Source organism: Etheostoma spectabile, chromosome 7 (genome assembly GCF_008692095.1).
Source record: "Etheostoma spectabile isolate EspeVRDwgs_2016 chromosome 7, UIUC_Espe_1.0, whole genome shotgun sequence".
NCBI lineage: Eukaryota > Metazoa > Chordata > Actinopteri > Perciformes > Percidae > Etheostoma > Etheostoma spectabile.
In genome coordinates this window covers 26,055,495-26,067,712 of record NC_045739.1, presented here as the reverse complement: position 1 = coordinate 26,067,712, position 12,218 = coordinate 26,055,495, and the positions used below count along the sequence as shown (strand labels likewise).

At 39.9% G+C, this 12,218-nt stretch overlaps 1 protein-coding gene across 2 annotated transcripts in view; it reads left to right on the top strand.

Moving 5' to 3' along the window:
* The window catches only part of LOC116692717 (paired box protein Pax-7), a 146,906-nt gene extending 139,213 nt beyond the window's left edge, over positions 1 to 7,693 (top strand). For both annotated transcript variants that reach the window (XM_032521205.1, XM_032521204.1), the window contains exon 9: positions 5,175 to 7,693. In XM_032521205.1, coding sequence (XP_032377096.1) covers positions 5,175 to 5,290 — 116 coding nt within the window. In that variant the 3' untranslated portion in view covers positions 5,291 to 7,693. The remainder of the gene's footprint in view (positions 1 to 5,174) is intronic.
* The last annotated feature ends 4,525 nt before the right edge of the window (positions 7,694 to 12,218 follow it).

Below are 12,218 nucleotides of genomic sequence, written 5' to 3'. Positions count from 1 at the left end.
ACCTTTTTCTGCTTTGCCCGCCCAGAGAATTTGGCCCACCCATGAGAGAGAGAGACATCATGGCTTTCATTTTTTCAAATTCTTTTATTTGCTTTTAAAGCCTTGAATGGCCTTTGTTCAGAGTTTTCACAGAATGGAATGTAACTCAACAAAGAAAAAATTGTCTTTCTTAACGGAATATATGGAGTTTAGACAAAGAAATAAATTGTGCCCCATTTATTTTTTATTTACTGGGACTCCGCGTCTTGCCATTTGGTGAGCACAGAACCTTTCATTACTACAACTAAAACTGGTTTAAACTGGTTGACTAAAGCCGCTTTACTTTGTTTTATCTCAATTTCCTGGTTCAGCTGGACAGTTTTTTAGTGCGTTTACAAATCCACTTTTGGCTAGTTTGAAGGCAGAAAAAAAGGGTCCGTGCACCAGGCGCATGGTTCAAAAGGGTTTTTAATTAATCATATTTGTGTTTTCGGCGTGACACGCAATCAACCAATCAGTGTCATCTCCCATTTTCTTTAAAAGCCTAGCGCATTTGTACCTTGGCCATTGCTTTTATGATGGTGGATTTACACTGTAATATTTTTATTTGTAATCTTCTGCATGTGTGTGTGTTGTTGCGCGTCTGTGTGTGTAACAAGCATAGTGTGTGTCCCTGTGTGTGTGTGTGTGTGTAACAAGCGTAGTGTGTCTCCCTGTGTGTGTGTAACAACATAGTGTGCGCGAGCTGTGTGCAAGACTTAGGCACATTTTACTAATGTGCTGTTAAAATAACATTGAAAAACTACTTTATTGACTTTAGACCCTGTTTTAGTTGGTCAATAGTTGTCAATCAATTTCTTCAAGATAGTAATAAGCCAAGAATTCACCCCCATGGGCGCAAATATGGGCGCAGGTGCATTTGTTATTTAAACGATGTGGGTGCTGGATGGTCTCAAAATAGCAAAGACACTTGCATTTGCACCGGCTGCAAGATAGGGCCCCAAAGTGTTTTTAACTTGCATTTCAATGACGTCACAAACTGTGTAGCCTCAGAAATTTTCTATTTTACAAAATCGTTAAATTTAAAGCACCATGTTTCCAGTCCCACTCACATGGGTCATTACTCAGAATACAGGTAATCAGTTTTCAGTTTTGCTGTAATATTAATACTAATGTTAATGATGTAAAGCTTATAATGCAGTCTTTCAACGAGCATTGCTGCATGTTGTAGAACAGAGGCACTGCTAGGTAAAGGTTAGAACTAGGTCTATCTGCAACACTTCTCCGTGGATGACAGATGCTGCCTGTAGCCTGAGAGGAAGACAAAGTGTTGCTGGACAAAAAGATTAGTGAAAGCCACTGGGCTAGAAGTGCAAAGCCTGTATCTCAAAGATCTTTTGTAATTCTTTGAATACCCTAGTGAAGGAAGCCTGGACTTCTTACTTTGCTAACTCAGCTTCTTCAGAAATAAACCAGGGGCTTTTGTGAGATACTATTCATGACATTGTTTCACCTCCGCTTTCTACATTACCATGGTTCTCCACAGATGATTGTAAAAAAGTTCCTTACAACCTTTGTTGATAAGGTAACAACTATTAAGTCCAGTATTCATCCTGGGACTCACCCACCCAACTCTTGCCCCCTCTTACAAAGTGCCCCCCCCCCATAAAAAGAAACGTTAGAGCAATAAGACTCAGGTTATATATTTAAAAAACATGTCATCTCTGATGCTATAACTGATCCTCTTTGATGTGACATTTTTGGTTTGGCTGTGCAAAGCCCCCCCCTCCTGCAGACAGACACTTCAGACATTTGACTCTTCTCTTGTTCTAATGGAGGAAGCTCCTGACAGATTAAAGTACATGCTGTCAGAATAGTTGAGGTGTGTGTGCACCTATGTTTATGCATGCGTGTTAGTGTGTATTATCAGATAGGTCCAATCTTGGAGGCAGAGGACTCTCAGTGTGACTGGGGATTTAAGGTATAAAGCTGGTTGACAGAAAAAACAGCTTCCTTCATGGAACCTCACTAAACCCTTGTGAAACAACACACACACACACACACACACACACACACATACACACACACACACACACACACACACACACACAGCTCCCCCTCTTGCTGTCTGGGTGACTGGCATCTTGGCAGACAGACCTGCCCACCCATAGGTGCTCTTCTTTCTGTTATTCCTCAGTACAGAGTGACAGTTTCCTTGTCTGTGCACGCTAGCATCCTAACTGGCATGCCTTACTTATCTCCCCCTGTTGGCCCAACACACACCCATGCACTCACAAACACACTTTGTCACATCCCATCTGCTGTCAGCCCTCCTCTTTCCTGGCCTATAAAAGAGAAGTTATCAGCAGCTGAACCAGGGAGGTGCAGCATCCACTACTCAGACATAAAAATATGCTGAGTATTAATGCCAGCTTTACAAGAGCCACAGTTATTCTACCTGCCTATCTGTCTTTCTGTCTGTGGAGCCACACTGTTGGCTCCTTTTGTCTGTCTGTCAAACATAGTGTTCTCTTGTCAGTCAGTACGATTGGACATACAAAAAACAACAATTCTGCAGCAAAAAAATGCATTTTTGAGTCCCGTGATTTTCAATATTTTTTCTTCTTGTCAACAAATCTCACGTGCAGCGCCAAACCAACACTGAATGTATCTACGTATTGCGTGTATCACATAACACATCAATTAGCCACACTGTAGTTCATTTGGACTCAATAACCACAGCGCAACAAAAGTCTGTCTTCTAGATATTAAATTTCTATCTATCATTAGTTTGGTCACTCTGGAGGAAAGATAAATGCTGCTTGGGTTTTGGTTACTGGCAACATTCTTTACCATCCAAGTTCATGTGCTGCACAGAATCTGTAGGGAGGTTGTTGGAGTGGATGGTTGCTGTACTGTAAGTGCAGGACTTTGGAAGCGTTTGTATCCTGAGTCCTGTGTGTAGTTAGCTTCAGGCTGAGGGAAGAGTGGGGAAGAGAAATATGCTGGATTTGGTTGAACATTGAAAAAGCAAACTTGTCCTTAAAATGTTGTAGATGCATTCTAACTTTGCAGATATGCTAAATAAGAATAATTTCTCGCTACTAACAAATTTGGTGTTAAATTAGCAAATCATTAGAACAACTACATAACACATTTGTCTCATTCACACAGGATAATGTCATGAAACGTAATTACTGCATTTAAACCTAAAATAATTAGGAGCAGTGGACAGCTATACATACAGCAGCCAGAGGTTCAGTGTCTTGCTTGCAGGAAGAGCCTGGGATTGAATTGCTAATTGTGTGGTTGAGGGGGGACCACTCTACCCACGAGCCACAAGCCACCTGCAGGGCCACTCAATTTTTCTTTAACCAGTTAAGTGACATGGAATGGAAAACCAACTCCCATTTGACAGCAGCATAAACGTGAGTGTTAGCTGTGACATCAAAAAAAGGACCATTCATGCAGTACTACAAGCCACTACAAGCATCATTTTACAATAACTATAATCAGAATTGTAAATGGAAATCAGTGGAAATTGCAAAAATGCTGAACAAAGGGCCAAAGTTTTAAAGGGCCATTTCACTGAATTTACATCCAGCCATCATGAGCTCTACTCAGCCTGTATACCAGTTATGTACCATCTATGGCTCTGGACAAGCTCTGTCAGAGAATTTTATCAACACCACAGGCCATATATCCTCATTGGCAAGACAACGTGGGAAGAACCGCCTTGAATGTCGAATCCATCCTTGCACAGCTGCAAGTCAACTTGTTCACAGGCTCCTCCATGCCCTGAACGAGGGGTACCTCTTCCTCTTCCTCCTTCTCCTCCTCTGTGGATTTCCCCTTTCACCCTCTCTTTTTCTGACCCCTTTCATTTTGGTTGAAGGCAGCTGAACTTACCTGCTTCATTTGTATAGTGCTTAAACCTGATTGGTGTGTCTATAATTAAGCAATGTCTTGCAAATCATTGTGTGAATTGTGCTGTAGTGCTGGGCCAATGTTTAGCTCCTTGAGTGTAAAGTTTTGATAATTGTGTAATACTTTTGATTTTCAGCAATCAAAAAAACTTAAAAAAGTCACTATTGGTTGCATTATTGGAAATGTAGGGCTCATTGTTTTTGAAGCTCAATTGGTTGAAAATAACTATAGTGTACAATACAAGTTACTGCATACAGCTTACCTTTTTTGAGTCACACAGTGGTCACACAGAGAGTAGAACAATAACTCACCAGTCAGATTTAGGTCAGTGCTCTCTTTCAACATGCTCCACTCTGTTTTCTTCCTCTTTTTCATTTCTAAAGCAGTGACAGGCATCTATATGAATGTTTTACCCAGTGTAACAACATGTAGGGGAGAGCCAGAACAGTCGAAACACTTGTTAATTAAACCTAATTTACAAAGCGATTGTATCACACAACTCTTATTTTGTCCCTAGCAACTTACATCCATCATCTGTCAAATACAGTTGCATTTTCAACATTGAACAAAACCGGCCAGGAATTATTACAGCAAAAGTGGGGATCCGTCCCTCCTGGTCGGGACAAATGATACTGACAGTTTAAGCCATATAAACCTCCCACAACTTCAATATTTTACTACATGTCATGAATGGTATTTTAGATAGATTGTTTCTGGGCTATACGTCTTTGTGAATGTCTGTTTGCCGTCATTGTGAAGCGTGTATGAAGCTGTTATTGTAATATCATGCACTGTGGATGATTCTGCCATTTTTATAGCTAAAACAGTACATTTTCCCATTTATATCATGTTTCTATTGTGGAAAATGTTGTTTCTCTAGGTTTTTATGTGGGTTAGGCCGCTGAACATCCAATAACGCCCCAAAACCCGTCAGTCTCCATAGGATAACATGAGAAAACTCGACCTGGTGGGCCCAAATATATTTTCATCTTTCTAAAACTGCTTTTCCATGTCTCACCTCCGTAAATTATTGTATGAACACAGATATTTGTGCATTTTCTAAAAAGATATGGAGTTACAGCCAGGTCATGTGCCACTATAGCCTGTTTTGCTTTCCATGTAAACAAGCATGTGATATTCAAAAATAAAAGTCTGAGATTGTGGAGAACACTAAATGGTCTACTGAATAAGCATGTAGTCAAACCTCTTAATGAAAAACACTCATATATCTATCAGTAAGTGTGTGTCCTGTCTCTGATCTCCTCCAGCAGCTGTGGATTACCTGGCCAAGAACGTGAGCTTGTCCAGTCAGCGCAGGATGAAGCTGGCTGACCACTCAGCTGTGCTGGGACTGCTGCAGGTTGAGACTGGCCAGGCCTACTAGCACTCACCAGACATGCAACATGACACCTGGTCACCAGCACAACCCACACCTCCTGCTACCATCCATACAAATCTCCCAGAAACTTTGTGTGTGTGCCTGCGTGCGTGCATGCGTGCGTGTGTGTTGGGCTGATTTTATACTTTATTTGATGTAACTGTTTATCCAGGGTTTAAGGATTAAATGATGCAGCTGTCCAAGCTTTAAACATTCCCAATGGGACCGACCAAAGCCACTGTAAGAATATTGTTTGATATTTGTTGTTCATATTGCACGACAGCAATAACTAGTGATATAAACAATACTATGTAAATCCTGAGCCAATCAATTTAGACTGGGCGACCTGCTATTTAAAGACATAGACTTAGACTTAGACTTAGACTTCTCTTTATTAATCCTTTTGGGATGACTCCCGTGAGGAAATTGAAAGTTCCAAAAGTAACTATGTGGAACAATTTAATGTTTCTGAAACTGTTTAATTTTTCATCTGATGATCATGAATGACCTGTAACATCAAACAACTAACAGTAAAGGGTAGCAGGAGATTTGCATAGGCCTAATTGTGGGTACCAATTTATTTTCAAAGTTACCTGTTACACTGGGGCAGTATCAGCCATAGTATGATTTGGTATGATATTCTGTCTGAACAAAACATTCTTTGTAACTATATGACCCCCCGGTAACACTGACTCAGTAATACAGTGGGTAACACAGCACCAGCCGGCACGCGCTAGAGAAAATCTTTGAGACAGCAGGTAAAAACACTACCGCTACAATCATCACAAACCTAAAGGTCCTCATAGTAAGAGCTCATGTTGGCTGAGTCCTGCAGCGGCGCGGGTTCAAGTCCGACCTGCTGCCCTTTGCTGCAATATACATTTCTGGTTGTGTCGTCAGACAACTGCACGTGTGATTTGATTACAGCTCAGGAATATTAGCTCAAATTTTAGTGTGTGTACTTCTGACCACTCACAGCATCACGGATGGGTGATGAGAATTCAAACCGCTGGTTTAGCAGAAACAAGATGTTGAGCTGCTGTCTTTAAGAAATTACCACCCAAATAAACTGATTGGTCCTGGCTTAATTTTAGTGTTCTAAATTCTAAACATTTCTTTCACTTTGAGAAGAATACATTTTCAGGGTAACCCTAAATACATTGTATTTTTTATGTGAAACTTAACTTTATAGATAGTGATTATCAGTACAAGATATCGGCAGTTTAAAAAAAGTGTCAGCCTTCAGGAACCCGTATGTGTGTGTGTGCGCATGCGTGTGTATAAGAATCTAAGGGAGATAAAACACCTCTGTAGCAGACTGATGTGGACTAATTCAACCATTCCTAAAGAGATGCCTCTGTTCTGACACTGCAGTCCCTCTTATCAAACAACAGGAATTCGGGGGTCGGAGGTCAAACAAAGCTTCGGACTGATTAGCTGACACTCGGTATGACCTTCACTCCACGCCTGGATGCAACCAAACCTTTCTCCACGCAGCTTGGTACAAATCATGACACTTCCTTTCTTTTGATTCCTGTTCATTTAATGTCTACTAGTATGTATCTATGAAAATAACCACTCGTTCCATGACATGCCAACACCAACTGTTCTAAAACACTTTTTGGATAAGAAATGGATTTTGATGATTTATCTGCAATTACAATTGGACTAGTTACCAGTGTTGTTTAATATCACAGAGTAGCTCTTCATTCTTGCTACTTGAGGAAATGTTTTCATGTCATCTGCCCATCACAACTAAAGTATGGTTTAGGATGGTTACAGACGCTTTGCTATAGTGCCTATGTCTGGAATCCTAAAGTGTTCTCCAAACTATGTTGCTTTGTTCAGACGCTAAACAGTTTGCGGATGAGTTTCAACAACAGTGACCTGAGAGGAAAGTTGGGTGTTTCAAAAAAATCTGCAGTGAATAAGTTCATTAAGATTGCGTAACTGCTGAAATATTTAATTATGTTGGCCTCAACTACAGAGAGAACCACGCCTTCATCTGGAATTATGTACATGAGGTCTGGTTTTGTGATTTCCTATGAATATATACATTTTTTTAAATCATATTTCAGTATAAGAAGCCTCTCTGTTTTCTGATCTGCTCCTGTCTTAATTTGCAGATGACACAAATTCATTACTTCTTCCATGTTTACCTCTTGTCTCCATCCATTCTCTTCTTCATTGTTCTTCTCATCACTGGTAAGCGTGATAGAAGAGTTTTGTTGTTTTCCCGCATAGATCTTTCAAATGAAAACATCCAGCAAAAAGCATAATCCTCTCTTTTTAATGTGAAGTATTCAGGAAGTATTCCATTTACATCCACTCTGCAGAGTAGAGGCAACTGGAAATAAGTATTTGTCTTAAAAATAGACACGCTCAGTTCTCTTAGCCTTCCTTATTTAAGAATCGGCTTTTATTTGAGAATTTCTGTCACAATGTGGACAGAACCTCCTAAATGCTAAAGTGGTACCCACTACACCGGTTCCATAAAGGATTCCATTGAGGATGTGCAGTGCAGACAGAGAGAGAAAGGTTTGCGAGAAATTCCACTCGGCATTGCTCAGGAGAGGAACAACAATGCTGCAAAGTATCAAGCTTATTTTGTGTTCTTCAGTGGAAACCACTTTAACATTGATGGGCTGGAGGATAAACAGAGACAAACAGAGAATCATTCCCCCTATTGCATCATTCCATACAATAAATAATAGTACTTGAACAATCAAAATATACTCCTGTATTAGGGCTTGTGTCCACATAGTGTTTGGCTGTGTCTCATTCCGCATTTTTGTCAGTACACACTGGGCCGTGGTGCCCTCTTTTGATGGGTAATATTGTCCCAAAAGGAACACTTACGTCAAAATCCATTAAACTGACCTTTGTCAATTTAAAAAACAGACAGATTTACAACTGTATTTCACGTTTCGATTAACTATTTTTGTAAAATTCAAGATCGTATTCTGAACGAGCCGCCATCTTGACCGCCATTATGCTAGTTTTGAAATCTGGGAGAAGCCAGACCCATGTGACACATTCTTCCAAATTAGCTGTTGGTCAACGTCCCTGATCCCTCCCCTTTTTGCTATGTAGTCAAGTTGGCGCCTGTTTAGGGTCCATTGTTCCACACTGAACTTTTTGACAATTTTTTGGGGGTCATCCGGGTACTTACCCTGATTTTTGCATTATCTACACTATATACTTCAAACTAATTGTTTGAAGGCGGTTTGAGACACAGCTTTGTCTCTGCCATGGCCCAGCGGTGTGCTACCAAGCGCTGCCTGTTAGTATGGTTTCTATGACAACAACAATAATGATAGCAAAGTTAACACAATAATGGGTTGACTACCCAGCTAACAACAAGCTTACTTACTTACGCTCAGAACAAAGATGCATGCGGCCACATTTACCCAAGGTAACAGTCTGTGGTGATGTTATGTCTGTTAAAATAGCAGGATAGTCGAGTGTCTGTTATCTGATCAGGTAAAGTCAGTTAAACAGGTGACGATCACAATGTTGTGGCCTACAAACAGGCTTGGTAGTGATTGCCACGGTAACGTGCTGCAAATCTAGTGTTTTAGGCTGAGCTGGACAGAGAGTATTCAGGTTAAACTGCTCTGCTCTCATTGTTCTCTGTGAAGTTAGCTGGAAGTGAACGTATCTCCATTGTGTCTGCGTTGGACTCTGTTTAACAAAATAGCCTTTAAAATGCTTCATTTGACATGCAGTTCACACACCAGTCATCATTTAGCAACAGGTGAACTAGCTTTAAAAGTGAGGTGTGTAGTAAGAAAAGTGTTAAAATTGAGAATGGAATTTGGTGCGGTGTGTGGACAGACCTGAGAGTTCCCCAACCTGCTAATCGCTCTTTAACCCCCTGGAACAATTTAAAAAAGATGCTGGCACCAAAAGAAAAAAACAAAAAAAAACACCATGTGGACACCAAGCCTTATTTTAGTTTTATTTATTTATTTTTCTTGCACTCTTGTTTTCCATTTGGCGCCATTTCAAAAAGACATTTACTGTGTACCATCATATGTTTAAAGATGATGCCATGAAATGAAACTGATCTGAATTTTATGAGTTTATTTTGGTATTTGTATTGTATGTATTCCTATGGTAAGGGGAATTGTTACTGTCAATACAGAGGCTTTTATAATCCCTCTGCACCTCCACAAGAGCCATGAAAACTTTTGGATGCTGGCTGTGTTGACCTTCTACCTTGTGTAAATATATATTTTTCACTGACAGCTAACCAAGGAGAAAATTAAGGATCAAATGTACAGATATGCTCATTCAGCCCCGGCCTTCCTCTTTACCTCGTAGTCCTTTCTTTCTTGTTCTGCTTTCTGTTTGGCATGTGTGTATTTTACCATTGTATAATTTATTCTACCTGTATGAAGTATTAGACTAGAGACAAATTTGTATTGGCATTTCCTCCTCTCAGCTTCTTGGTGTGTTAACTGTAACACTGTTTATTAAAGCTCTACAACTGGACCAAGACCACAGGGTTGTACTGGCTGTCTGCTCTTCATTTCCTTACACTGAGAGTGTTATTGTTCTTTGGAAACCCAAAGAGAAAAAAAGTTCAGCATCTTTGAGATTTGAAAATCTGAGGTATGAAAGCACCATTTATTTAGTTCTTTCCTTAAATGTGTATCTTATCAGGCTGTCCCCATTCACTGTTTGTACCAATACTGCATTACTGAGAAAAGTAGTGCACTACCATTTGTATAAAACCTACATAATCATTTAGACACATGTTGACATTTTTTGTTATGCGGCACCTCTCAACTTACAACTTTATTATCCTGAAGTCTATTTGATTTGCAGCAGGTTTCAAATCACATTGAGGTTCATGACAAACATTAAATATTCAACAGCAATAAATACATAAAATTCCACACCACAAATGAAACAAGGCAAACCTGCTACACTGAACCAGAAGCTAAAAAAATTAAGTGCTAAACAGAGACGAGTACAATAAAAATGTGATAATGAATAAATAAATAAACCATTAATCCAGGCTAGTCCAAGCTATATAACAAGGGCACATAAAAGCAAGCTAGTCAAAAGAAAATAGATAATCATGTCTCTAGTCTTGGACACAGAGACTCACAGTGACTGAATCATACTCCTACAATCATTAATATATCAAATAAAAAAGCAATGGCGAAAGGACACAAAACCAGATCATCAACAGTCCACTATTCAGCCAACAAGATTTAAATAAAAATAAGATAGTAGCTTCTCAGCAAGTACATACTACATTAAATGCAGATGAGAATTTAATAACTAGAAGCCTATGAGTTTTTGAAGCCTCCAGATGAAACTCTTCATTCTAATCCCAACCGGTCGTCAGACACCGCCTCCAAAGAGCCTGGGTCTGACCGAGGTTTCTGCCTAAAAGGAAGTTTTTCCTCGCCACTGTCGCACTGTTGCTTTCTCTGGAGGAAACTACTGGAACTGTTGGGTCCTTGTGGATTCTGGAGTGTAGTCTAGACCTGCTCTATCTGTAAAGTGTCTTGAGATAACTCTTGTTGTGATTTGATACTATAAATAAAATTGAATTGAAAATTGAATTAGATGTTGAACAAGGCCATTTAACAGAGGAAGTGTTGCTGGCTGCCTATAGACAAAGTGAAGTGGGTTCAGCTGACCTTCAACCTGCCTCCTGCCTAACCACTTTCTCTAAATATTTTAGGGTTGTTACATTTAGCCACAGGGACACTGGTGGAATTTTTCTATATTTTGGTAACTGTTTAAACAAGAAGATTTTCAGGTTCATACTTGTATTCTGTGATTCTACTGCAACATGTTTGCATGCTCTAATGTGTAAATAATGTTTTATTTTTGATCCTGCTCATGGCTGATGCACCGTCATTCACTCAGTCTGAGGTGCTCTGTTAAAATGTCTCTTTAATGTTTATCTGGGATATGGGGTGTTATTTTGTGTCTCTGGTGCTTCCACACACAAACTTAAAAAAAACAAACTATCCATTCTGTTTTGAGTGAAATACAGGTTTCTGAACGTCTTCTGCCTTTAGTCTCCGGGTGAGCTGTTCAAAATCTGCACGGCTTTCTACGTCACTAGCCAAGATAAGGTGGCTAACCGTAGCACGGTAGCGCTAGCATGCTAGTTCATTCTCAATGGCGAAACACTGCTACAACACAAACTAGTTCACCATACTCTCGAAAAGAACTACCTCCATTCCCAGCTTCGACTTCCGAGTTTTCTGAAGTGAGGGAACTGATAAGACTGCAATGGAGTATATAGCAAGACTTTGTACCATGAAAAATCGGCAATAGGCTTCTAAACCAAATATTACAGAACTGGACATGTTTCAGCAGTAGTGTGTCCCCGAAATTGGGGAGAAATGAACAACATTGGTAGCCAAGATTACAGGTTCTCTGTTACAGCTACAGTAGTTGTGACAGTATAAACACTGCAGGAAGGTTAGCCTAAAAAAAAGCCGCTGACCAATCATAGAAACACGTAAGCATTCAGAACCGGGACAGATATTGGTCCTGACTGATGGAGAAGTGATACTGACAAGGTTGTTGTGATTCACGCATTTTAGCGTCAGCTTTTTATGCTAGCTTTCCTTCCTGTTTTAGGAAAATGTGACTGTATTGCATTTTGCCTGTAAAATCGTGTCTGTGTTCTTCATAAATATGTAGAATTCAGGGCTAAAGTATTCCGGTGCTGTGCCGGATCTCCGGCATGCGGCCATGAGGAAAAATAAATAAATAAATCTGGGAACTTGCATTCGGGTTTTATTATTCGGGTGCTGGATTTCTGGGGTTTGACTATTTTAGAAGAAAAAATAAAGTCCAGATGGGAATTGTTTTTGATGCGCTAGGTTTAACCAACTACCAATCAATCAATATCTACCTACCAATGAAACGAGTTCTAGCCAATCAGATGCAAGGT